Source organism: Mus caroli, unplaced genomic scaffold, assembly GCF_978045245.1.
Source record: "Mus caroli unplaced genomic scaffold, Mus_caroli_1 scaffold_7, whole genome shotgun sequence".
Taxonomy (NCBI): Eukaryota; Metazoa; Chordata; class Mammalia; order Rodentia; family Muridae; genus Mus; species Mus caroli.
In genome coordinates, this window is record NW_028227262.1 from 23,385,066 (window position 1) to 23,412,790 (window position 27,725).

A 27,725-nucleotide genomic window follows, 5' to 3' on the forward strand; every position below is an offset into this window, starting at 1 on the left:
TACAAAGGACAGAGAAGAGAGCAAGATAGGTGGTGGAAAGACGGCATGAGAGAGCAAGAAGGTTGGGAGGAGAGCCACAAAGGAAGCCAGGCAGTACACTAGGGATGCAGAGGATGGTACTCGGTTCTCCAGCGCCTGCCTCTAAGTTTTCTACTATGAGGATCACAGTCTCCACTACTACTCTTCATGGAGAGTAGAGATTTGCTCACCTTCTTCTCAAACACCAGACAGCAAAGATGAAAACAAAGAGCAAGACACACGTAGGCTGGGGTGAAGACAGCATCAGCTATTCAACTAAACCAAAGAAAAGGGACAGAGAAGTGAATGGGTTGGGCAAGGTAGGATCCTACCAGAAAGAACTAGAGGCTTCTACCCAAAACTGAGACACAGGCTATATTGCTAAGAGACCAGGCATACATCAGCTGGGAAGAGTGGCATTCGGAACAAAGATGGCACATAGATTTATATCAGTGGTATTAGAAATAAGAAGACTAACCCAGGGATGAAGAACATAGCAATAGGGAGACAATATCTGTGTGAGAAGCTGGGCATGGTGGCACACACCTACAGGCTTAGCATTTGGGCAGCTAAGATAGGAAGTATGAAAGGCTGAGTCTGGTCTGGGCTACAGAGAGAGATTCTCAGTGTCCCAAATAAGTGAATGAATTAACGATAAAATAGTGTGACTTATTTCAAACATGTGGTTCCTGCAAAATTTGTTTTATCAAAAGAACTCCTGTCTGTGCTTGTTTATTATTCCACGTACATTTGTTAGTCCAGCTTAATAAATTGTAAGAACAGAATCTGTAGATTCTATTCTTCTTGCAGAGGAGGAATTCCTGCTGGCTCAAACACATACTGGCATTTGATAAGTGTTTTTTGACAGGCAGTAGACCTGTTGGCAGTGAAGATGGTGCAAGCACAGTTAGTGATATGAGTTGGTATTCCCGGCTCTAAGGATGTTCTCAAGAGTGGGGATGAGATGGGGAAGTGGGGACAGCAGTACTGAGAGGCAGCAGATTAGGGAATTCTGCTCCTTACAGGGAGGTAGAAATACTTCTTAGGAGGAGAATCATTTATGAAACAGCACTGTATGGGGCAGAAGCACACAGGGAGAGATCTTACCCACAAATCACCACCCATGGTTAACACAACACCCCCAGTGCCTGTTCCAGTACCCTCCCAAAGACACAGCACAGAAGGTTAGAGTGCAGTCCTACTCTTTCCCCCAAAATACCCAAGGAGAAGGCATGGGAACCTTAGAAACAAATCATTCTCTTCTCCTGGGAGCTGTTTGCTGGCTCTTGTTGTACAAGGAGACATAGCAGTTGAAAATTCACTGGGGAGATTTTTTAAATTGTACAGACACTGTTCTAATTGAAAACTGCCTCCCACACCATCTAAACTGCGAGGCACCCAGCCCACACAGCACAACCCCCTAGGGATGTGTTTCCCACAGCACTGGTCCCAGAACCTCATCCCATACCAAGCGAGTGAACCAAAATCTCCAGGTGGGACACTGGTACGGAGCTCAGGAAAACACTTCCCACACGGTTTCAATCTACTCCCGTATTGAAGGACCTACTAGTTTATGGAGGAGCAAAAGCCACCATTTGTGCCCATAGTATCCTTGGTGCTGTTTTACCCTCGCACCTCACTGTCAGATCCCATGGCCAGGCTTGCTACAGAAAAATGCCTGATGGTTCTAGACCTTCAAGAACAGCAGGGTGGGAGGCACAATGGGGAAAAAAATGAAGATGAGACTTCCCAGACAGCACAGCCCAGGTGGCAGACAGACAGACAGACAGACAGAGGACTACCAGTTCTTCTCTGTCCCACCCACCTCATGGCCACAAACTTAGCATCCCTGGGGATACAAGTTTGACTTCAATTCCAAAACAAGCCACATCCCCCTGGCCCAGACCCCAAGTTATCCACATGCATCCAGCCCCCAGGAGGCCCAGAATCCCGGAGAAACAAGAGCATACTTTCTTGGTGGGGACTTTGATCTTCAAGAACTCTGCTTCCCTGGCCAGCACCTGCCATGGGGCGTGGATCCGGACAAAGACAGATCCCTGGCTTTTGCTCTGTAAGGTACAAAGGGGAAAGAAATAGAGACACTTGTAAGAACACAGCTAAAACTCTTCGTTCCCAGTTCTAGAAGCCCTGCCTTCTTGTTCCTTCAGTTTGGGACTTCTGTTCCCTCTAAATGTCCCTAGGAGCCAGTCTCACACAGCCATACCCAACTTCTCCACAGTGTTCCAGATACACCGTGATTCCAAAGTATCTGGGCTCACAAAGGGTAGTGCATGGAGACTGGTGACTTTGTGGGGACAATAATTTTGTTCACAGATCTGAAAATTATACAACTACAATTTCCATGGAAATTCCACAAATGCAGTAACAGTTGGTCAGCTAGCCACTGCTGGCATTCAATGAACAGACTTTAATTTGTCTCCAGTCACAGATTCTGTTGTTCACTGGTCTAATTTATGCTTCTACCAGTGTGCTGGGTGGTTGCCCCAAATTACAGAAGTGACCACCCAAGCCTCAGAGCAGGTGACACAGACAGCAATGCAAATGCCCTACTCAAAATAATGTCAACACGTCAATCCTAAGCAAGGTCCAGTGTGGGCCTAGCCTGAATCTGCACCCTAGGACAACAGGGATGTCACTCAAAGGGAAAGAAGAGGCAGTGATCAGAAAATTAGAGTAAGTCAGCAATCTACAAGGCCTTGGTCACCATGTCTGACATAAACATTTGCTAGACTACAGCAAGGATTCTACATCATCTTCAAACAAAACATGAATAATAAATTCTTTGGGCTATTAATTAATTTTGTCACTAAAGAATGAAAGAGAACCAAAACTGAGCATTAGAATCTGGCAAAGCATCTATTCAGGGTGCTTTTAAAATACTCTAAAAACCAAAAAGTCCAAATACTATATGCAGAGAGAAAGTGGAATGTGTTGGCTGTTACTTTGTACCATTTGTATGAGGATAAAGCCAATGGGTTACAGAATGGGAGTTGTGTTCTAGCGATTCTCTCTAGAAATGCTGGGTGGACACAACTTCCATTCACACCTAGACACCCATGCACTAGAAGTGAGGGTGTTGTGTTGCACAAATATAGAAGTAAGTGACTCTGCACAGTCCACATATGCAGGTGCTCCTATTGAGATCCATCCCCCAGGTTCATTTACAGAAAGCCAGTTGTTCTGTGACAGTGCCCGAGGATCTTGGCTTAGGGTTAAAAATAACAGCAGAAGCCATGAACTCACAGCTCCAACTGTCCCTTTCCAGTGTGCAAGGGAGACAAACAGGCATGTAGAAGGGACTGCTCCCCACCCTCAGGGACTATGAAAGTGCTCACTTGTTTATAAAATAAAGACAAATATGGTAGAGCACTCATGGTGCAAAGAAAGAATATTTATAATTCTTAAATGGTGATCTCAACACACATACACACACACTTACACACACACATATACACATTCACACACACATATACACATTCACACACACACACATTCAGGTTTCCAGAACCTAACACTTCAGGAATGCAAGCTCATCATTTGTAAGGTAGAAGAATGAGGAATGAGCTAGAAAAGTAGGTGCTGTGATTGTCTATGTTTTAGAAACCAAACAAAGAAGATTCAGTTTTTGCCCAACATTACAAAAAGAATTAAGTATGATAAAATAATTTCCAAAACCAGGTAGTGTTTGCTCTCACTGACTCTACTCAACGGAGAGAGATCTGCCTTGTTAGTGACTGAAATTCCCTATCAATCAATACACAATCAAATCAGAGGCACATATGGAATCTCATGGCAGCCCTTCAATAGACACTCAACTTTCCAGATCCTACATACAGCAGGGTTCTGACATAGTTAAGAAAGTGTCCTTTGGTTGAAAAAAAACAAAAAACAAAAACCTCTCCTAGGTTTCCACCTCCTTCTTTGGTTGGAGCATCCAGGATGACTAGACAGTGTCATCCATCAAGTGCTGCTCTTTCTAACTGTAACTTGAGCTTTTGCTCCGGGAAATTCAAAAGGTAAGAGAAGGAAGCATCTGCACGACTGCCCTCTCTGGTCCGGTTCTCTGTTGTGGCTCCCCCAAAAAGATGCTGTTGATGAAAGGTGGCAAGCAGCATCATCCCTCACACTCAGATGGAATCAAGGCATCATTAATTCTAATATCTCGTGCTTTGTCTTTATTTCAGAATTGAGACAAATGCCTTTTTAACTTTATTGAGACATTGTGTCTTGGTCAGGTGCCAAATGTCCACTAAGTGGGTACAGATGTTCAAAGTTTGAGAAAGGGTTTGGGGGGGAGCAAAGGCCAAATTCCATGGCCGTGGTGGCAGACTGCTAGCTGTCCCCAGACAGTCATTCTCATTTTCTTCATTTTTCACAGAGCAGATGGTCCTTTAGGATCAAGACTATATGTCCTTTGCGGTGAGGCGTTCCCAGAATTTTGGTAATTGCCGGCCAACATGATGAATGTGTTACAAAGAGGCAGCTTCCAGCAGCCTTCTTCAAAGACAACAATAGGTACCTTTGACTCTTCATCTTCTTCCGTCCCCATATCTGTTGCCTGAATACATGCTTGTATCTCAGTCCTTGAGGTCAAAGTCCAGACCAGTAACATCAAAAAATTAACAGAGAATCTGGGTCTGGGGATGCCTCCTACATCCTTATGAGAAGGACAAAATTCTATCTTGTTTGGGTGCTATTATTTTAGAGGCTCTGCCCTTTGCAGCCAGCCTTACATCAATGGATGCAAGACTGTTTCCCAATAAGAATGCTAATTTTCTCTAAAGAAGCATTCTGTTTTTCTGTTTTCTCCAAACAGAACTTGCTTGAAATGAAAGTCAGAGCTGGGACATGGGTTTTTTTTTTCAGTGTGAACAGCCAGTCCTTATGATCCTTCCATGTCACAAAGTAGCATCACCTTCCTATAAAAAGAGGGGTATCTGGGCTGATATGGAGTGTAGGCTAATGTGCCTCATTGCTCTTCTGAAGAAAAACAAATACAGGAAAACTGTCAGCCAAGCTCTGTCTCACTGACCCAGGAATCTAAAATTGGAGGTTAGTGTGCATTAAGCTAAAAACCAACAACAACAACAACAACAAAATGTTTCTTGTTCTGTGGTCCTAGGTGTTTCCTGTTCCACCCTGTTTGGGTACTTGGGATTTTTTTGAGGCAGTGTAGAAGGATATGAAGAACTTGGAGTTTCTATTCTAAGAGATGGAGGTTTGAACCCGGATTTTATAGTTGTGGGGACCTGGACCAGTAAGTCACTTAAGCAAGGGAGCCTCAGTTTCTCCAAAAGAATAAAGAGAGTTAAAAACATTTCAGAACATTGAGGAGTTGAGATTAAGTAGTGAGCTCCATTCTAGTGTATCTTGGAGAATGTTGCATGAACATTCGCCTTTACTAGGCTCTACCCAGATATCAGGCCTGCTTCTTAGCTGGGACAGTATCCATCTTGTCTTTTGTATTCCTCGAGCATTTCACACAGCATCACACACAACAGTGAGCCCCCACTGGGAAAAACTGGTTTCTGTTAGATTAAAATTGTGAATCAGTAATCCTGTTTCTGTTATGCTATGCACTTTAAAAATTATCTACAGAATTTTTAAAATATCCCTTGGGCCATAAAGGAACTCACAGATCCAAGACAGAAAGTATCTGCAGGATTTGAGAACTTGACTTTCAGAAACACACATGAAAGTTGACATAAAGCATAAGACAGTTGCCATCTTACCCATCCCTAAAGAGATTTTATAACTAAACTTTCATCTGGAGGGGCTCCCAAAGCAAAGCAAACAACTAGCATTAAAGTTCCTGTAAAATGCATGCTATGTAGAACACGGTTGTCAGCAGAAGAAAGAGATACTATAAGAAAGCCCTAGCGTGTGAATCGTCTCACCAAAGGTTATCAGTCTTTTTTAACTTCTGTTATCAGTTAGTTCCCCAAATGTCCCCACCACTAAGCACACAGCCAAAAGCTGGGCTCACAGAGCAGGCAAGTAAAGCCCAGTTCATTAAACTGTGGGTTGTGGAGCCCACATGGTGTGGCATGACTGAATGTGGGAGTTATTAAAACTGTGTGCAAGGATAAAATGTTTCTGAATGCACAGTGGCCAAAACTTAATTCAAAACCAGTCAGGTAATAAGTCTGAGATGTTTCTGGCAGTATTCATCTGAGATGCACCACAAGAATTCACCAAAGCCTTGGTTCCAATCACACAACAAGTACACTTTACATCATGTGTCAATGCTCCACACAGCACCAACAGGTACTAACCAAATCACCTCATTGGGACTGGAGACTTGTGGTTGGTTGCGTTGCTTTGCTTTGCTTTTGCTTTGCTTTTGCTTTGCTTTTGCTTTGCTTTGCTTTGCTTTGCTTTGCTTTGCTTTGCTTTGCTTTGCTTTGATTGGAGGGGAGACAATGGGTTGGTTTTTTTCTATATATACACAATTTTCTGTTCTTACATAAACAAAATGGCTTCGTGATGGAAAACAAAGAATTTTAATATTGTCCTCAGCCTATAAGGAATCAAATTAGTGTATCTTTGGAATGTGTTGTTGTGTTAGTATGTGCAATTTTTTAAATGGCTGTGTTGCTGACTTGACTTTCATTTTCAATCCACTAAATGAATTTTTATTAGGGATCATGACAGAGTTTCCAGTAATTTCTAAAATGATATTAACTATACTTCTGCTGTTTTGCACCACATATTTATACGAAGTAATGTTCTCAGCATTGATGATTATCAACTCTGAAAACTGTTGAAGATGACCTATGCCCTACAGCATCAAATAGTCAGCTAAGATTTAATTCTTTATGAAAAATTCTTCATGTAAAAATGAACAATAACAGAGGCAGGCAGATTTCTGAGTTCGAGGCCAGCCTGGTCTACAAAATGAGTTCCAGGACAGCCAGGGCTACACAGAGAAACCCTGTCTCGAAAAACCAAAAAAAAAAAAAAAAATATGAACAATAACATCCATTTCATACATATATAATATATCCAAGGTCACACAAAAGTTTTTGGATAAAAGAATATCTCTGGTGAAGAAAGTTTAAACAGCCTTGATTTAAGGTACCATGCCTCCTCTTCTTCTTCCTCCTCCTCCTCCTCCTCTTCCTCCTCCTCCTCCTCCTCCTCTTCCTCCTCCTCCTCCTCTTCTTCTTCCTCTTCCTCTTCCTCCTCCTCTCCCTCCTCCTCCTCCTCATACTTCAGCCACACAGCCCTGTTCATTGGTATCTGACAAGCTCCATCCAACTTCCTGCCTCAGAGCATTGACCACCATCCAGCCATCTTCCCACCTCAGAAGTTCCTTGTGCTCAGTCTCCTCCGTTTCTAAGTCATCCTCTTACCCTCAGACCCAGTCAGCTCCTATGTTGGGCACAGCTTGAGCACCTCTTCCCCATGAGCAGTTCTGTGGCCCTGGATTATGTTTAGTTTCTTGCTTTGACCCGGATAATTCTGTCCCCTTTCCTTCATAGTTCTGCGCCCACCATTGGTAATCATACTGTTAAAATCTGCCTTTCAGGCTAGAGCTCCAATTTCATGCAGACTGAATACATCTTATTGATTGCTCTTTCTTCAAAGCCACCAGAGTACCTGGCATAGGGCAAATGCTCAGAGAATATTTTCTTTGATTTCAGTATACATAAAAATTGCCCATTGTATTTTAGTCCTGTGACTACTCTCTGAAAACTGAGAACCACAGTCCAGAAAGTAATTGGTGACCATGGCCAAAACAGTACAAATGTAATTGTTGGGGCGAGATAATTCAATTGCCCTTACATGGATTTCCTGAATGTTTCTCTTATGCCAGCAACTAAAGTCATTCACATTTGCACCTGCTCTTGAGCCTTGTAAGAGCCCTGAAGGGCTTTTCCATTTCTGCTGGGAACCTCCGGTCCCCACTGAATATGCAAATCTCTGTTCCCTCTCCTAGAAGCATTGGCACATACCCCAGTACTCATGAAACCCAACCTAAATTGAACTTAAATTGTATATATCTGGGAACACTCTGCCTCGTGAGCTAATAAGCACACCATAGCATTAAGGAGAAGAATCAGGGATACTCTGAGTAATAAAAGAGCTTTATCATGTACAAGCTTGGGGTAATGTTTACTTGTCAAACATCAGATAATCATGGCACTATTCAACATATCCATGCTGATAGCTCATGAACTCAGGGACCAGATATTAAAATGCAAACACAGAGCCATTTCACCAGAAAGAATCCAAGTGTTTACAAGACTCTGGGGTCAGAGAGACCTCCAAAGATCTCTGACAAACATTCCTTCTCAAACAACTATAGCCACTGAGCACCATAGGTTGAATAGGTACAGGTAGGTAGTAGTAGAACCAGGTTAGAAACACATGTTTCCTGGCCCTGGGGTCTTTCCTTATTATCCATGAGCTCAGGCCATCCTGAGCCCCTTCCCTCACAAGATATCAATCACTGGGGGTAGAAGAATAGGGATCAGAACTAAAGTAGACTTGTCCCTACTCCAGTCACCTCTCTCCTGCTTCCGAGCTGCTTCTCCAAACTCCTGGTGAGAGTATACTTATTGTTTATGTCTTCTTGTTGTTATCCAACAATTCCATGTGGCTTCACAAGACCACGTCTTCCCTCTAGAGAGACAAGAGTGAATGGGATGCAGCTCCAGCCAAATACTGGAAATTGATACTCCATGAGACTCCTTCCCCACAGTTCTGCCAAACCATCTCACCGCTGACCCCAGAGGCCTCAGTGTACTCTGGTCCCAGGCCATTCTATGAGCCGAGAACATCAGCTGCAGCACATCATGACCCAAGAAGAGGGCTGCCAGAGGAAGGATGGGAAGAGGAATATGGAGGCATTGGAGGGGGACAGAGGAGGGACAGACTCTCTTAGACACCTCTAAGGGTTCACCAATCCAGGTGACCTGGAATCATCAGGAACCAAAGGTCCATGGCTCCATAGTGAGGGTGAAAGAACCCCCAGGAACCCCAAATTCTCAGAGCATCATAGTCAGTGTTCAGATGGAGGAGCTCTGTGATCCAGTACTGAGACTGTTCTTACACAGCCATCATTGTGGACTTAGAAGTGGGATATATATTGCCCTGGGACAGGCCACTCCCAATGCTAGGGCAGAATTGCCTTAAGGCACACTCCACAAGTGATGTCCTTGAGGAATCTCAACATCTAACCATATCATTACTCTAACCAACTTCACTGCAGCTCTTGACCTCCCAGAGACTCTATGACATGGCATTAAGCAAGGGAAAAAAATCCATGACTAGATGAGGAAAGATGAGACCTTGTCCTCCTGTGAGCTTCTAGGTGACAGCCAGGGACATCTCTCAAACTCTGACTTTTGCCGACTTAGGTAAAGATGGTCAATGATCATTCATCAAAGGTAGAAGGCAGATCCAAATGCCCATCAAACCTTGCCCCAAACCCATAAAAAGCCAACTATGTGTCTGTCCTTCATTATATAAGTCTTTACCAAGTTTGAAGGCAACCAGTAGAGCCATAAGGAAGTGAAATCCAAGTCACTCTTGGATTTCTGAGCACCCAAATGAGCAGGAACTCAGATGTGACCTCTCAACTTGTCATCAAAGCCTGCACTCTACAGGACCTATCAGTGTACCCAAGACAGGAGCTACCTGGAAGCACCACTCAAAGCCCAGATGAAGACAAGACATGAGTGACATCTAGAGAGCAGACATCAGAGCCTCTACCAAACCAAGGATTTCATTCTGCTTCAGAAACCATGCATCTGGAAGAAGTGAAGGATAGATGTTCCATGTAGGAACGGCTCATGAGAAGGTTGGAGATAGTGGGACCTGAGGACCAGGCATTGGACCCTATCTCTGCCACTCATCAACTACATAATTTCTGACAATCTTCCATAGTTGAAATTAAGAAGTAATTTTTGAATAATTGTAATATAATAACACCACCTGATGACAAGAATGGAAGCCATTTAAAAGAGAGATGTACAAATGTTGGTGATAAATATGTTCGTTAATTTGTGATTGTTTCCCAGGTATGTGAACTTATCAAAACACAACCAATTATATTTGAGCAGTTAGCTATATACCAGCTATCACTCAATAGAGCTAAGAGGAAACTATTATTTTTAAAATGTAAAATAATGTCATAACCTCTTTCTTTGCTTTAAAGATATTTTTATTAAAATGTTATGTTTTTTTTCTCTTACATTATTTTTAAACCAACAAAGCTATGGCCACCTGATTTTCGACAAAGGTACCAAAAACATGCTGAAAAAAAAGGATAGCCCACTCAACAAACAGTGCTGACAAAACTGGATAGCCAGCTACAAAAGAATGAAATTAGATCCATATCTTTTCACCTTGTACAAAAACCAATTCAAAGTGGATCCAAGAACCTAGTCTAAAACCTGAAAACTGAAACTGATAGGAGAAATCATAAGACATGTGCTTCAAGACATCAGCTAACCTTCTAAACTTCCATAGCACAGGAATTGTCCCCAAGAATCAGCACACACACGGTGCTGGGAGCTGCGGGAAATGAGCAGTTGTAAAGACAAGAAATCATCATCAGAGGGAACAGACAGCCTAGAGAGGGGAAGAAAACCTTCACCAGCTGTACTTCAGGTAGGAAGTTCATATCCAGAATTTGCAACAAACTGCAAAAATGCAGCACCAAGGAAACAAAACTGCCCATCAATGAATGGCTAATCACAGTTCTCAAAAGCACAACTGGTCAATAATTACTTTAAAACTTTTTCAACATCCCTAGTCATCCAGGAAGTGCTATTTATATTACATAAACATTTAATTCAATATTTCATTTTTTATTTTTATTGAAAATAATTGTTTCCTATAACAGTATGATTTAATATTCATTTTAATTAACGAATATTCAAAAGTCAATAACCAGTCCACACTAGCTCAGATGAGTGTATCAGCCTCTAGGTATTCTATAAAATATAAAGTATATCATAAAATTTTACATATAATGAGACTTTAAAGAGTAAACTCAAAAGCATGCCTGGTGGCCAGAGTGTAGAATATATCCTTGTCCCTTGGGCCAAAGACATTTGATTTTGACTTCGTTGGGAATCTCAGGATGAGGGAAACAACAGCTAAAGCCGTTGTGGCAATAGCCATTCCGCCATTCCACATAGTAAGGGGGAACATAAGGGGGAAGGCTTATTTGGGCAGTTTGTATAACATTTCATAAGAATCTGGTGGCCAGAAATAAAGTTTCTATCAACGAAGAGAATCCAGATTCCTTAATGATACTAAAAGGAAGCACAGGGCCTTTCACAAATACAAGAAAAGGACTAAGGACCAGGCTTCAGGCACACATGATTCTTCCCAAGTGGAAGAGTAAAGGCCATTGGTAAGTCATGAGGAAAAAACAGGTACATGAAGTCCTTTCTAATCTGTCACAGCAAAAGTATTTTTAGACAACTGACATCCAGCAAGTGGACTCAGATGTTATAGACTCCAAACTCTAAAAGGAAAAATGGGTACCTTCCTATCACTCCCACCAGGGCACTGGGAGCATATCGCCACCCACGTGATGGAAAGGGCACAGAGTGTAGGGGCAGAGGGCGAGACACACCAACTACTAAAGACCAGTAAGTTCCGGTCAGTTCATGATAGTCCCAATTGTTTGTCTTGCCTCATCCCATTTAGTTTAACATTAGAACACTTCCAAAACTGTTCCAGATGAGAGAATAAAATGTAAAGTCAGCCCATGGATGACCAGCAAGTGCCACTAAATTAAACACTAACAAATCTTCAGGCATTGGTATATTAGTTACATGTGGGTCACTGTGTCAATAATCTCAGGGAAGACTAGACGGAGCAGCTAGGTTCACAAAGACAGGAGCACCAGACTGCTCAGAAATGCTTCAAGAGTTCAGGGCACACAAAGCCCATGGGCCATCATCTCCACACAATCCTCATCTCTTTAGAAACCAGATAAATGACAGTGAATACATGAGGCAGGTGGATGACTCCAAGACTGGGTGACTGTTGAAAGGGATGCAGGGTGACTAATGGCCACTCAATGACATGCCATCTTCTCAGTCACCAAGAGTTGTCAGATTTTTCTCTAAATATCCTCTTGTGTTTCCATTGTATTATATTTTGTTTTGCAGCTTTGTGTTTTGGTTTTAATTTTTGTGAATGCTCTTTTGTTTATTAGTGGTTGGTTGTATGTATGAATGGATGCATGGCTCACTAGTTTTCTTTGACCAGTCATACATTTTCAGTAGAACTGAATAGCTCAAGATTTAGGAAATGAAGCCAGGCGGTAGTGGCATACACCTTTAAACTCAGCACTTGGGAGGTGGAGGAAGGCAGATTTCTAAGTTCGAGGCCAGCCTGGTCTACAAAGTGAGTTCCAGGACAGCCAGGGCTACACAGAGAAACCCTGTCTCGAGAAAAAAAAAAAAGATTTAGGAAATGGACATGCCTATCCCCCTGGCCATAATTGCAAAGTATATAAGCTATACTTGGTAACATAATCAAACCACACTGGCCAAGGTGGTTTCTGAGGAAAGGGCTTTCTCTTTCTGTCAGAATCTAGGAGAAGCAGTAGCGAGCCATCCACTTCATACAAAGAGGGCCTGAGTCAGACAAGGGAGCCTTAAATGGAAGATGAAGTCGACATCATGAAACCTATAGCAGAGAAATTATCAGAAAAGGAGAGAATGTCTTTGGAGACAGACACCATTTGAGCTATCACACCAAGTCTCATCTCATGAGACCTGTAGGCTTGCAGGCTCCCTGAGTGTGGGAGTGGATAAGTTTGCTGCTCAAACATATAAAGTTGTCTTCTTCTTCTTCTTCTTCTTCTTCTTCTTCTTCTTCTTCTTCTTCTTCTTCTTCTTCTTCTTCTTCTTCTTCCTCTTCCTCTTCTCCTCCTCCTCCTTCCCCTTCTCCTTCTCCTCCTCCTCTTCTCCTCCTCCTCCTTCTCCTTCTCCTCCTCTTCTTCTTCTCCTCCTCCTCCTCCTCCTTCTCCTTCTCCTTCTGCTCCTCCTCCTCTTCTCCTTCTCCTCTCCTCCTCCTCCTCCTCCTCCTCCTCTTCTTCTTCTTCTTCTTCTTCTTCTATTTCTTCTTCTTCTTCTATTTCTTCTTCTTCCTCTTCTTCCTCTTCTTCTTGTTTTGGAGGTTTTTTTTTTAATTTTTGGTTTGGTTTGGTTTGGTTTGGTTTTACTGCAATGCAGCTGAGGTTTTTAGAGCAGAGGATCCAGAGACAGTGTTACACTCAGCTTAGTTAGACTTTGACTACTTTATGATGGGATTTGCATATGCAAAATGGCTGTGGGTCAAATAGAAGAAATAGAGCAGGCAGAGCATAGAGGCCTGGAGGAATGGGCAGATTGTAGAGACTATCCTTTCAGAAGCAGAGGAGTGTCTGGATACTGAGATGTGGGTGGTCATGATTATACTGTCTATTGTGTTTGCTCCCCATGAACCTAACAGTGATGATCTTGATGGGTCAATTTTATATGTTCACACAGATTCATTATGTCATCAATAAGACAGAGAGTGATGAGAGGTTCCCCTGTCAAAGGATCCTCAAGGGAATGTCTTGGACGTTTCCTTCTCCATGGAGATCAAGTTAGCAATGGCTTCCCCTCTCTAATGTGACAAAAAATGCAATGGTGGAAGCACCTGTCCATCTGCTCTGAGGTTCGTCTAGACTGTGGTTTAACTGAATAATGGAACAAGTGTCCTGCATGTCACAGAGTCAGGCTGTGTCCTTTACGTGGTCTCGGGAGTCAATCAGGGCAGGTAACTAAACGTGGGGCTCAGTTTTCCTTCTAGAGTCACTAATCCTCTATAAATGGTCTTATGAATAGAAGCAAAGTAGACACTGGACATGGATAGAGAAACTCAAAAACCTTCTAGAAATCTGGCATATGATATTTAGCTGAAGAACTGTTTCTTTAAACCAATCATTTCAATAATCCATCCACCTGAGTCCTGGAAGGACACAGCCCTCTCTGTTCAACTACCTATGGGCCCTGAAAGGAACTTCGTGTTTTTCATGCATACCACAGCGTTGTGCCATCACCCTTATACAAGGAAGGTTTGTTAAGTGTCACAATGACTGAGGAGAATTAATAACACTTAAAGTATAATGACAGGAACACCTGCCACACATGCTGTGGTGTCCTAGAAAATAACACACAAGGAAAAAGTACCCTTCCTGAAATACACGATGCTCCACTGAGACCTGGTGTCCCAAGGCCTCTGGAGTTCAGATTGAAAGCCACCGTGCTCCCCTGCTGATCTGCCAGGTCTGATATAAAAGAACTGGAGCTCACAACATCTCATCAGTGCCCTGCCCCATCCTGCCAGACTCAGATATGAGTTGCTAATGTGAAACTTAAATTGATTTATGAGTAAAAGCCATTAAAACAGCTAACATGTATATCGTGAATCTGATATTCCTGAACTACTCAGGGGCACTCAGGAAAGGATATGTCACTATGATTAAAAAAAATTCACAGAATCCACTTGAGAGCCTACTGACCTGGAGTGCCATAGAAATAAACCATCAGCATAGAATGCTCTGGATGTTAAGCGGGAACTGGGCCATATTAAAGAAGGCGTCAGAGAGGTCCCACTGAATACACCATTCCCATCCCACTTCCCCTGAGACCATAATAGGTAATTTTTCTGCATCTCAATTTCCCTTTTGGCAAATCAGAAAAACCCTAGTCAGGCACTGTTGTGACATCACAGAGTGCCTGTGGAGATGACAGTGATACAAAGAGGGTGCTTACCAAGCTGCCTGGCATGTAACACTGCTCAACAGTCACAACATGTAAGTGATGGCCTCAGTCAAAGCAATCTGAATTCAGGGGGGTTTGTGAAATCCGGTTTTCAACATCCTCCCCCTTTTCCCAGAAAATCCTGGCTCCTGGGGCATTTTTCCCTTATATGAGGTGAGAGCCTAGTTTGGAACATGTCCCCTCCACACAGCCAAAACAGGCTCTTTGACAGCCGTGACCCTGTGCACATACTGCTGTGGAGCCTGCCCTTCCTGGGCCCACCCATTCCTCTGCTTAGCCTCTGGTCTGGAAGAGAGGGGTCATCAACCATACTAATTAAATCTGCAGATGATAACAACTGGGCGGCGGGCGCTGCAAACGGCACCAGAGAGGATGGGGAAATAAACGAGAAGGGACCTGGGGAGTTTAGAAAATATGGGACAGGAAATAACAAAATGAGACTCGATGTAGAAGAATGCAAGGGACTCCAACTGCAGAGAATGTGCAGAAACGTAGACTGGAAGGGGAGGAAGGCTGGGGAAAGGATGAGAGGATGAGGATCCGGAGTCTGGTAGAAAGCAGGTGACACCAGGAGCCAGAAGTAAGCAAGAGGAGCATGAAGGTGGGAACATGGGCAGGATGTCTGTGGCTGAGCTCTGCCTGGACCCATCCAAGAGGCTCCATTCAGCACTCTCCAAGGCTTGTTCCCAAAGGCTCCTTTCAGTCTCTGCTTCAGGCTCTCCTCTGTAAGAAGCCTTCCTGAACTCTTAGATTGGGCACTGCCAGCTGCCCACTGTAGTCACGGTTGCTGCAGATGGGAGCAGCCACCCTCCTCTCACTCCCTTCTTCCCAAGAACAAAGACTTAGCTCTGCCCCTCACTGCTTTCTTCCTTGCACACAACCTGGTACTGAGTCCAAGGTAAGCTTTAAACAAAAATAAAGATCGAGGGCTGAAGAGATGGCTCGCCATTCAGAGCATTTACTGCTCTTGCAGACAGAAGATCTGGGTTCAGTTCCCAGCACATCAGATGGCTTACAAGTGCCTAACTCCAGTACCAAGGGATCCAATGCCCTCTTCTGACCTCCACAGGCACCTGCACACAATGGTGCAAATAAATGCACACATATACATCTATGAATGAAAAATAAACTGTATTTTAATTACTAAATCTGAACTAACATAACAGGGATTTCTTCTCACCACCCTTAAGGACTAAAAGAATATCTGAGGCCACCCTGTCTTTATCTGCAGGCCTATGATTCTGGACTAACGCTCCATACACATGTGGTATTTCTGAATCAGTACATGCTGTCTGTTTACACAGCCCAGAGGCCTCTTAGGGCCCAAGGACAAATAACAAGGGACCTGTTGGGATATGTGGATATGTTGCATGACCATGAGCCACTGAACACACGGTGGCTTCTCGAAGACTACAGTTGTTTCCCTGAGACACTAGACCTCGACCAGCAAAAGCTGTTATCATCCATAACCATAATAAAGAGTAGTCAGGGATATAAGGTTGCCTGGTGCTCAGAGGACTTAAATAAGGCTCACTGGCCTTGGGGGAGGAGGCTAACAGCTGTCATGGACTACTGTTGATCCAGTCCCTATGAAAAAGTCAGACTCCTTTTGTAGATGCTATAGTTCCCAGCAATATGTTTTAAGAGTTAAATTAAGCAAGACAGAAAAAAAATGTTTCTTTAAAACCGAGACTGCTTTGGTACTGTGGGCAAGAGAAATGAGAAGTCAGCAGTGCTGAATAATCCCCCTGACAGAGCCCAGGATAAAGACGCTCCAAGAGTCACTATGATTTGTCTCAAGAAGTCCATGGAAACAGCCAGTCCACACCATCTTGACACCTCTACAGATGCATGGTTTCAGGGGGTTCACCTCACTAGACCAGAAGAGACTAAAGCCAGCTTGTGACACAGTCCATGTCTGGTGCTAGCCCTGCCTCTTCTCCATGCTGAGAAGCAATGGAAGCCTCCTTGGACACTGCTTACAGTTTACCCACAGCACAGCGGGCTAGCCTCTGAAGGTCCTGCCCACCCAAAGTCCCAAAAGCCTCAGCCACTCAGCTTGAAGACCAAGCCTTGCAGCCATTCTGCTAAACACATAAAACATGACGAGCCACAGAGTCCGGGCTTCCAGGGGGGACCCAGGCTGAGTCTGTCCATGCATGGGTTACAGAGGCTTTGCGACATGACTCAAGACATCATTTGTCTTCTTTACACGGAAGTCCTTTTGCTATTCTCATCTTCTGAAACCTAAGACAGTCAAGGATCCTACTTGAGATCAGGCATCTCCCAGCCGAGGGAGGAGGGTAAGAGTTTTCAACTGCCCAATAACAGCATGCATGTGACTCAAATGAAGATGGTTATATGCAGCAACACAGGTCAGAGAGAGCACAAAGGAGCCCCAGCTACAGGGATATTTTATTTCATTTTATAGTTTACTTACTATGAAGATATGCTGGTAGGCGGCAGTAAACCTGTTGAACTTATGGAGTAAATGCATTAAGTGGATCCTAGTTTCATCTCTGCGGCTTTTCTAAAGGATCAAAGAAAATGACTCCTGAAATAGTGAATCCTTGCCCTGCTCATCACTAAGTCCTCAGCACCCAAGAACTTCCCAGTGCTGAGGGCAGTTCACTGAGACAAATGCAACCAATACAGAGTTTCAGAAACATCCCCAGGGTGATGGAAGAATCCAGGCCTCTGATTTGCATGGCCAGAGGAGGCCCACAGTGGCCCTGGGAAAGCCCAGACTGTCCTACCCAGAATCCTTCAAATGTCTCTTACACCCATGCTCAGGAAAGGCTGCAAGAACGTGGCAGAGACCAAAGGGAAGTGGAAATCGTACATCTTCTAAGTTCTTTTTATTTGGCCTGCAGACAATAGTATCAAAGAAGCCATCTAAAAACTAGTCCCAAAATACCAGCTAAGTTTACCAGATTGAGATCAGTGTGACAGAAAGGTCCCTGTCTCCTTTTACTCTGTCTCTGTAGATTTTCCCAGCCATTAGAATAGGCCACCAAGGAGCCTCCCACAGTCTTGGCCTCACTCTGAAGGCTCTGTGTCCTGTGCATTCCCTTCTCCAAAGTCCAGGAGCTCACAATTCAGATGCCTTCAGCTTTGAGATACTTAAGTGACTTGATGGCTTTTCCCCTCTGGGACAAGGATACATCTTGGAGGCCTAGATCTGCAGAAGAGCTGACTTCCCCTTGCTATGCTATTACAACACTGTTTCCCTGGCTATTCCAAGCACTCCTAGTCTGATTCCCAACAGTAGCAAACTTACAGTTATGAGGTAGCACTGAAAACCATTTCTTATGGCTGGGAGTCACCACAACATAAGGAACTGTATTAAAGGGTCTCAGCACTAGAAAGGTTGAGAACCACTGCATGAGAAGAACAGACTATGTTATTACGATGTCAAGTTCATCATCGAATAATGTACAGACATGCCAAAATACCACGCAATGCTTCATAAAGACAGTTATTACCTGTCAATTAAACCTTACAAAAAATGAATGCAACTTAGCTTTTAAAAAACCCTAAACTTCCATTTCTGAACAAACAGCTGTATCAGGTCCAAGTTCCCTGACAGTGCTTTACCCAGAGACAGCACAGGCCCACATGCATGAGAGGAGGTCTAGCAAAACACAAAAACAAGACAGAACAAAAGGCTCCAGGATTGGCATCCCTAGTTTTCCATCCCTGTAACCTTGGCAGTGACAAAGACCCTCTGAGTTCTGGTTCATACATGGGGAAAATTATGTTCCTTACAGGACTACTGTGAAAACCCTGTATCAAGAAGAGTGGGAAATGCCACCCCGGATGTACAGTGGCAGGCATGCAGATTGCCATTCTACAGTGATGGGATAAGATTTACATTGAGAGCTTTTTCATGTTTTCAACATTTGGTAACATGAATGGGCACTACTACCTCTTTTCACTGCAAAGCTTCTATAGACTGATGATTGATGCTGCTGACAGCAACGCCAGATAAAGGAGGAGAGAGAAGGAGGAAGACTGAAGAGTTCATAGGCACGACCAGAGGCAGAAAGGATCACTTTCACTTGAAAGTGCCTAAGAATCAATCAATCTCTCTCTGTCTCTCTCTGACTCTCTCTCTCTCTCTCTCTCTCTCTCTCTCTCTCTCTCTCTCTCTCTCTCTCTCTCTGTCTCTCTCTCTCTTTCTCTCCTTCCCTCCCCCTCCATCCCTATCTCCCCTCTCCCTCTCCCTCTCCCTCCTCCCTCCCACCTCCACCTTGTGTTCCCAGACTCCCAAAATTTGGCTTCACGTTGTTGTCTATTGTTGAACCAGCTAAGCCACTGCTCAGGGTAACTCTGAGACTGCTGTGCAGATGACAAATGAATATGGGATTCTCTGAGAAAATACCATCCTCTTTGCATCCTATGCCCCCAGCAATCTGTGTCTTTCCCTTGCTGAGGGATTTAGGCTGAAGCCCATCCAGCATACTGGGGATGCCAAGGGGAGTGGCTGGCTATTCAAAGCTTCAGAAGGAGTGTGTCCTGCCTGTCAGAGCTGAGCTTCATGGGAGACTCCTCTCTGGATGTTCATCCAGCCTTTCCATCAACACATCAGGACAAATGAGGTGTTTCTGTCAATCACTGAAGATGCACGGCAGTCCAGCTGTATCCTCCTGAGACGATGGAGCTTCTTGGGAGACATTCAACAGAGAAAGAAGCTCTTTGTTCAGAGGCAGTGAGAAGTTTTGAAGGAACGAGTCTGCAGGTGGTCATAAGCCTGGTGTGAGGAGCAGCAGAGACGGTCCAGGGTTCAGTGACAGCCTCATAGCACTCTAGAGAGGTCTCCTAGACCTAAGAACACCAGCCAGAACTATAGAATAGCAACGTCATTGAACCACACCCAATCAAGAAGATTGGAAGTCCACATCTCTCACCTGCACATTCACAAAGATGTGGATGGAGGCTCCAGCGCTGGGTGCTTTCACACACCCAGGAAGTCACTAGTATAAGCAAGGAGAAAGCCACAAGGAAAACATGCACACTGAGAATTCCTCAAGATTCTGACAGACTGAATAACCAGGTGTGGTGGTGCTCACACTTTAATCCCAGCACTCCAAGGCAGAAGCAGTTTTGAGACCAGCCTGGTCTGCAAAGTGAGTTTCAGGACAGCCAGAGCTACAGAGAAACCCTGTCTCCAAAAACAGTGAAGAGGAGGAAGAGCAAGGGGGGGGAGAGAGAGGTGGTGGTGGTGGTGGTGGTGGTGGTGGTGGTGGTGGTGGTGGTGGTTGCGGCAACAGAGGGGAAGGAGAAGGAGGAGCAGGAGGAGAAGGAAGCTTCTTACAGATTGAAGAACCATCTAAGAATTTAGGGTGAAAGACTAGAAGTCAGAAGACTGCAGAAAATTTTAAGAAAAATGAAGGTGACATCCAGGCTCTTTCTGTGCAGAATCAGCCCACAGGTCAATGTGCACAGCCTCATACTCGGTTATGCCCATAAGTGCCTGGCGAACACCAAATTGTTTTTCTTTCTTTCTAAGGCTAGGTGACAACGGTACTTGAACTTGGTTTGTCCTGTTCACTAGTTGGCTGAACTTAGATCAGTTCTCCTGCCTTCCTGTCACCCCTCTTCACATGTGTGAGGAGTTTGGTTAGCAAAGCTCCAAGAACTTTCCCAACACCAAAGTTCTGCATTTCTTTCAAACATGGTACTCAGCCATCTTTCTCCCACTTTGTCTTTACATGTTGGCCTTGACTGTATCCTTCTTGGAATCCTGGACATCCATGTAGCTGTGGATAGACCCACAACATTCTCCAACTCTCTTATGTCTCATCCCTACTGGCTATATGTGAATCCTAATTATCAACTTGACTAGGTTTAGAATCATCACAGAAGCACACCCCTGGGTATGTCAATGAGGATGTTTGCAGAAAGATTTAACGGAGCACAGAAATCCTACCCTGGATGTAAGTGGCATTTCCCAATCGGATGGGGTCTTAGACTCAATGAGAAACTCCAGTGAGCTGAGCCACAGCGTTCATCCCTCTCGGATTCCTGACTGCAGAGACAGTTCAACCATCTGCCTCTTCCTCCTCCTTCTGCCATGCCTTCCCTGCAGTGATGGACTGTATGTGCCCTCAAACTGCCAGCCAAAATTATTGTACCTTCCTCCCTGCATGGCTTGCTTTCTTTTTTTTTTCTTTTTTTTTTCTTTTTCTTTTTGGTATTTTGTCATTTGCTACTGCTGTGACAAAAATAAGTAATATATTTTCTCAACCCTCCCTCCAGCCAGAAATGTCATATTCATCTGGAGAGTTCCACCTTCCCAGACAGCTCCCTGAGACCACCATTCTCTGACTTCTGAACATTGGAAAGTCTGTAAGGATTTTCTATTTTCATCTGGAACTGGACCATTACTGAAGATGGCAGTCATTAGCCAACTTTTCTATAAAGAACAGACAGTGACTATTTCACTCTTTGCAGGCTATAGTTTTCTTACGGACTACTCAATGCTGTCATTGTTTCACAAAAGTGTACTTAGGCTGTATATATGGGAATGTGGCTGAATTCCAATACAATTTTTATTTATGAAAATAGGTCATGCCGAACCAGGCGAGGGCTCAGTGGATAAGAGCTGAGCAAACACGAGAACCTGAGTTCAGACACAAAGCACTCATGTGAAAATATAGGCATGGCCATGAGCACATGCAACTGCAGAGTGAGGACAAGGGTCATACAGAGACAGGGGGCTTGCAGGCCATGCAGCCTGTGCAAAAGTGATGAGGCACTGTCTGGAAATGAGGCAAACAGCAATAAAGGAAGACACATGGCATCTTCCTCTGACCTCTGAGTGTGCACATGGGTATGTACACCCACTCACAAGTGCATGCACAATACCTGATACAATACTTCAGTACTCTATTGTTCCTCTGTGTGTGTCTCTCTCTGTGTCTTTGTCTCTGTCTCTCTGTCTCTGTCTCTGTCTCTCTCTCTCTCTCTCTCTCTCTCACACACACACACACACACACACACACACATATACAGCTGGTTGGGTAAATTCACTCTACAGGGCATAATTTTTCACACCTTACCCTTGAGCCAGCCTTACTAATAGACATCTCCCACTGGCCCTTCTCTCATTGCTGTGACTATGAGCATGCCTCTCTGCTATACTAGAATATGGAGTTCTTGATAGCTGGCTCTGCTGGCGCTATGTATTCTAACATTTGAGTCCCCATGTTATTGCTGCCCCACATATGTATTCAACAAATGCTTATACATTTCTCCCATACCACAATGTAAGGAGAGCATCATTAGATCAGACTAGGAAGCATCAACAAGCCAACTAGCACAGATGATGAAGGATGGACCAAGGTTGAAACCCAGCCCATACTCATGTGTTCATACCTGCCAGAGCATGCTGGGAAAGCAACTGTCCTGCTGGCCTCAGCATAGATGATCTTGGCGGGAACTCTGTCTGCTACATCAAAGGGCACATGGCCTGATCAAAAGTTTGGACCAGACATTCCACCTCCTGGACCCATGCCTCCATTCCCTCCCACTCAACCAATCCAGACTGATAGCACTCCTGGGACTGGGATCAACCTGAGGGGCAGACATCTGTGGGAGCTTTAATCTGAACCCACAGCTGACATATAATACCTACCACTAAGACACTCACTCGCTGTGCAGTCTAAAAGAGCATGCAGACATCAAGACCCTCCGTTCTCCTGATGCTCCTGACGTTACAAGCAATGAGAATCTGGGGTGAGCACAAAAGTTTGCAGTGAGCAGCATCACAGGACCACCGTCTAAAGCTGATGTGGCCTAGGCTGTATCTAGAGCAACAGAGAACCCCACTTCCTGCCTCATTACACACACACACATGTGAGCACACATGCACACATATATGCACACGCATACCACATATCAAACACACTGATTCACTCACAAGGAGACAAAAAAAAAAGCAGACCCCATTCAGAGAAAAGAAATGAGGAAGAAATAAAGCTCAAGGCCACATTCAATAGAAAAATGAGAGAAGTAACTTTAGGTGTTTGACTAGAGAAAAGCCCAGGCATGAAGAAGAAGGAAGAATGATAATATCTGGCTTCAAATAGCATCTGGAGATAAGACTCAGACTTGGTCCACACAACACCTCAGGGCAGGGACAGGGACAGCTGAGAAAGCAGTAAGTAGCCCTGTGGGCCAAACATCAATCATAATAATGTTCTAAAATATGATTAGAGCCTTAAGGCATGTTATAGACTTGTATTGGTTCTTTGGGACTTCCATACAAAGTGTTTTCATCACTCTCCTACCCTCCCCCAGTGCTTCCCAGGTCCACTCCCCTTACCCAATCCACCCAACTTTGTGTCATAAAAACATTTTTAGGCCCATCAAACACACACCCAAGGTATATTATTATTTTAATCATTACACCTGCTTTCATCAACACTCATTTAAAATGAAACCAGTTGGTTATTGTAGGTATAGTCAGTAGACTATATCCAAAAAATCATGCCACTCAGAACCACAGAGTGTATATTACCTTGGAGGAGTCTTTGCAGGTGCAATTAGTTGTAGCTGATATGCTATCTTAGGATAGCTCTAACCCTCAGTGTCTATAGAAACAAACATAGAGAAACAGAGAGAGCGAGCGAGAGAGAGAGAGAGAAAGAGAGAGAGAGAGAGAACCACAAATGACAAAGATGTCCTCAGAGGCTAGGAAAGAGTTATGGCTAATTCTTCCTCAGAGCTTTCAGAAGGTATCAACCTTGCTGACTCCTTGTTCTGGATTCCTAGTCATCATAGGTATGTGAAAACAAATTTCAATTGTCTTAAGCCAACACATTTGAGGTAAGGTTAATTCGGAAAGTTCATGCAGCTGGTAACTTAGAAATATTGGGCTGAGCATTTCATCGTAAGTAGGCTAACATAGTAATAAAAAATAATGAAAAAAAAATGAAAAAAAGCCGGGCGTGGTGGCGCACGCCTTTAATCCCAGCACTCGGGAGGCAGAGGCAGGTGGATTTCTGAGTTCGAGGCCAGCCTGGTCTACAAAGTGAGTTCCAGGACAGCCAGGGCTACACAGAGAAACCCTGTCTCAAAAAAAACCCAAAAATAAATAAATAAATAAATAAATAATGAAAAAGATGACCTCCTGGGTTCAAATACCCAGCTAAACATTCACCCTGTATAACCCTGGGTAAGTTCTTTAGCCTTTCTGTGCCTCGATTGCCAATTATTCAGAATAGTGAAAGTACTGACCTTGCAAGGTCATTTTTCAAATCAATCATCACTGAGTACTAAGTGTCTTTCTCAAGAAACATCACCAGCATTCCACCAAACATTAGCCATATTACTCTATTACTTTCTCCATGACAGTCAGCTTGTGGTGGGTAATATAGACTGTTGGCTTGACGGAGAACTGGGGTTACAATGGACTCAATCAGTGGTCAAGTCTGGGAAAGACTGTATAGGTTGGGTTACTTGAGGTGGGAAGTCACCCTTAATGTGGAGCATAGAGTCCGAGACTGAAGTCCACAGGAGACTGAAGCAGACATGGGAATAATGGCTGCAATTGCAGAGCACAATGAAGTGATGGGAGGAAACCTAAGGAGTCAACAGACACCGGAGAAGAAAATATGGAGAGCACACAGCATTTCCAACTGAGAAGGACACAGGGTATGGAGGCAAGATGCCTCCATGCAAGGGGGTTGACATGACTAGAGCCAAGGGTGGTGGGTCAAAGACTAGGGGGAAATAATGGGCAAAGCAAAAGTATGCATCAGAAACTCAATAGGAAAGAGTTGAGCAGTAGGATTCAGAAGTGTGAACTGGCTCTTTGGTGCTGAGAACCATTGAAATATTTCATGTAAGGAATGGTATGTTTAGAGTTACACCTAAATGTCTTCTCTGGTTCAATACTAAGATACCCTGTAATATATTTCAGTGATTTTAAAAAGGAGGTGCTGAGTGCTGACAGCAATAGGGAGAGTAAGGTGTTGAGAGATGGGAAGAAAGGGGACGGACAGGGCGTGAGAGGTGAGGGATAGAGAAATCTAGAGGAACATCCAGATTCTAAAAGAGACAAGGAGAATAATTGGAATGATGAAGACAGAGAGTAGATAAAGTAGGTAACGTCCTAGAGGCAGACTTAAGTGGCAGCACTCAGGTCAAGGAGGGCCAGGTAAGTCTGTGGGAGTCGTCAAATGAATGTAGATAATAACATAAGCCACAGGTAGGGGTGAAATTACCCAGACATCTTATAGAAGCAAGAGAGTAAAGAATGAGACGTCAACTGGTGTAAGGTGTGAGACTGATGTGGTTGAGAGACGAAAGGGTGAGGAAATCTAGAGCAGCCTTTGGAGTCTAATACAAGAATATTGTTCTAGACAAAGAGGATGGTTAGGGCAGCAAACACAGAGAACAGGGATGACACAAAGAGATAAATTACTCAAGACAGAGCTGAAGTCTTCCTATTTGAGAGGGAAATAAGTGGGAAGGAACGCATAAAGGATGTCCATGGGAGGTGCGGGGAATCAGATCAGACCCTAAAACCCAGAGGAAGAGAAAATAATAAAAAAAGACTGAACAAGTGGTCATCATGTCAGATAAACCAATGACTGAAACAGTTGTGTGTTCCAGGGTTAGAAACCCTAGAAGAAAGTAAATAACAAGAGGAAGATTACCATAGTTCCGAAAACTCAATTGGTACTTGGAAATGATGGATGGATGGATGGATGGATGGATGGATGGAAATACTCTCACATCCACTGTCCCCAAGGGAACCCACTCTCTATACCCTTGACTGAATTTGATGGATCTATCCAGAGCTAGAGAGACAGATCAAGTTAACAGAGAGTATCCTTTCCAGACTCAGCTTTATACTATTCCTCACCGATCTTCAGAAACAAAGAAATGTACAGTCCACCAAAAAAAAAAAAAGAAAGAAAGAAAGAAAGAAAGAAAATAAAAGAAAGAAAGAAGAGAAAAGAAAAAAAAAACCCAGTAACTTTCCTACCCAAAAGGGAAAGGTCAGATCATCTACCCCAGCTTCTGGCAAAATGTCAAGAGCAATTTTCAATCCACCATCCCATCTAGAGAAACCTGCATATGTGCACACCCCAATCAGACTTCTTTAGGGAAGGGATGAGTGTCTGCCCTACCACACTTCGTGCTTTCTGGAGAGAGAAATGGAAAAAAGCCGTACTCAGCAGAGTTGCCGCCCCTGAAGCCAACAGCACAGTCCTGGGCCAAGTCTCTGGGAAATGCATCAGATCAAACTCAATGATCAATAATAAAATCAACAGAGTTCTCAAAGCCAAGGGGGTGGAAACTCAGAAGGGGCAATCCAGTAATTCCTCCTGGGGCTCCACAACACTCATTCCCAGAAGTTTATAGGCTTCCCCACTTTCCTAGATACATCCACAGTGTCACAAGGTCGGGGTCAGGGGAGTGATAATAGCAATTAAAGGGTCTCCATGAGCCCCTAAGTTCCTTCCTCCCATCTGTAACAGGAAAAAAAAGATTGAAAGCTCTTGAAAGGGTTAACCAATCAAGTAAGAAAATGTATCAGCCATACAATTCAGCTGGAAGAACGTTCCTTTGTTAAACAATGTGCCTGGAACACTCTCTGTCTCATTGTCTTGGGCTGGAGACCGAAGCTATAGAAATAAATTAACAAGTTCAGTAATGCTCATCTTGGGCTGACCTACTGGCAGATAAACATCCTGCCTGGATCAGAGCTGAATTAACCCTTTCAGGGTTTGGAAGGTAGGAAAAGGCCGAAGGAGAGAAGGCAACATCTAAACAACTGTTTAAGGAAAAACGCAAGCCTTGTGGCACCGAGAAGAAAAGAGAAGCCTTTTCTTCAAGAATCTTTAAGAACGAGGTGGGAAGCAACAACAGACACAGCTAGACTTACGTTCTGGGTCTTTCTGACCTCTATCAAAGTTAGTCACTGTGGTCTATGACCTTTTCTATGACCTGAAAAAATAAAACCCCACAAAAGTCTCACGTGGGCACCGGGAAGACCAGGGGGCGGAGACCAAGCTTAGCCTCATGTTACAAATGAGAAGCATAGGTAGAAAGTGACTTTCCTGGGACCAAACTCACTTCCTCGCACTACGGAACCTTCTGCCCTGTCTGACCTCTCCATGTCTTAGAGCCTTGGACCTTGACAGCACCTGTAAAACTTAAACGCTGGATCTGCACCTCTCAGAGACACAGAGGAGGGATGGTGCCAGCTACAGGTCCTGACCCGCTGGCTGGACAGAGGACATTCACAGTTTGGTCAGACATCAGACAGACTAGTGGCTGCAGAGCTAGAATCGTGTGATGTATCCTCTCCCTCTCTCTCTCTCTCTCTCTCTCTCTCTCTCTCTCTCTCTCTCTCTCTCAAAGCTTGAAAAGAAGATCAAAGGCAGTGAGGCATTAGCTGGGTGGTCTGAGACAGCAACGGTGTGGGCAGAGCAAAAGATGCAGAAAAGGACACAGTGGATCGCCCACACCCCCAAACAAAGCTGGCTTTGTTTTCCTGACTCCAAGTCCACAGCAGAGAAAGCAGAGAAATCTTGATCAAAATGCAGCCACAAGGCATAGGCTAGACCTCTATCGTCCCCAGAGCCACACCATCAGGAGCGAGACACTGGGCAGGGGGAGCGACAGCAATGAGGGTAAGAGGACAGGAGAGCAAAGAAAGTTGCCCCATGGGACGGCGATGGCTGCTTGCTGGCCTCCACATGAGCCCCCTTGTCACCATGGAGTATTAACTACCGCCCATGTACCCAGCTGGATATCTCAAATGCCACTAAACACATATATTGTGTCATCTAGAATTTCATCAGTGGCTCCAGTTTCTCTTTGCCAGTTTGCTATCCTCCCTAGGATGCTGAGGACTGATCAATTAAACCCCTGGGGCTC

At 44.1% G+C, this 27,725-nt stretch overlaps 1 protein-coding gene across 5 annotated transcripts in view; it reads right to left on the reverse strand.

Moving 5' to 3' along the window:
• Nucleotides 1-27,725, reverse strand: part of Ano2 (anoctamin 2) — a 320,900-nt gene that overhangs the window by 256,159 nt on the left and 37,016 nt on the right. For 2 of the 5 annotated variants that reach the window (XM_085839877.1, XM_085839876.1), the window contains exon 3: nt 1,989-2,087. The exons of the other annotated variants lie outside the window; for them this stretch is intronic. In XM_085839877.1, the coding sequence (XP_085696003.1) occupies nt 1,989-2,087 (99 nt within the window). The remainder of the gene's footprint in view (nt 1-1,988; nt 2,088-27,725) is intronic. 5 annotated transcript variants of the gene reach the window in all.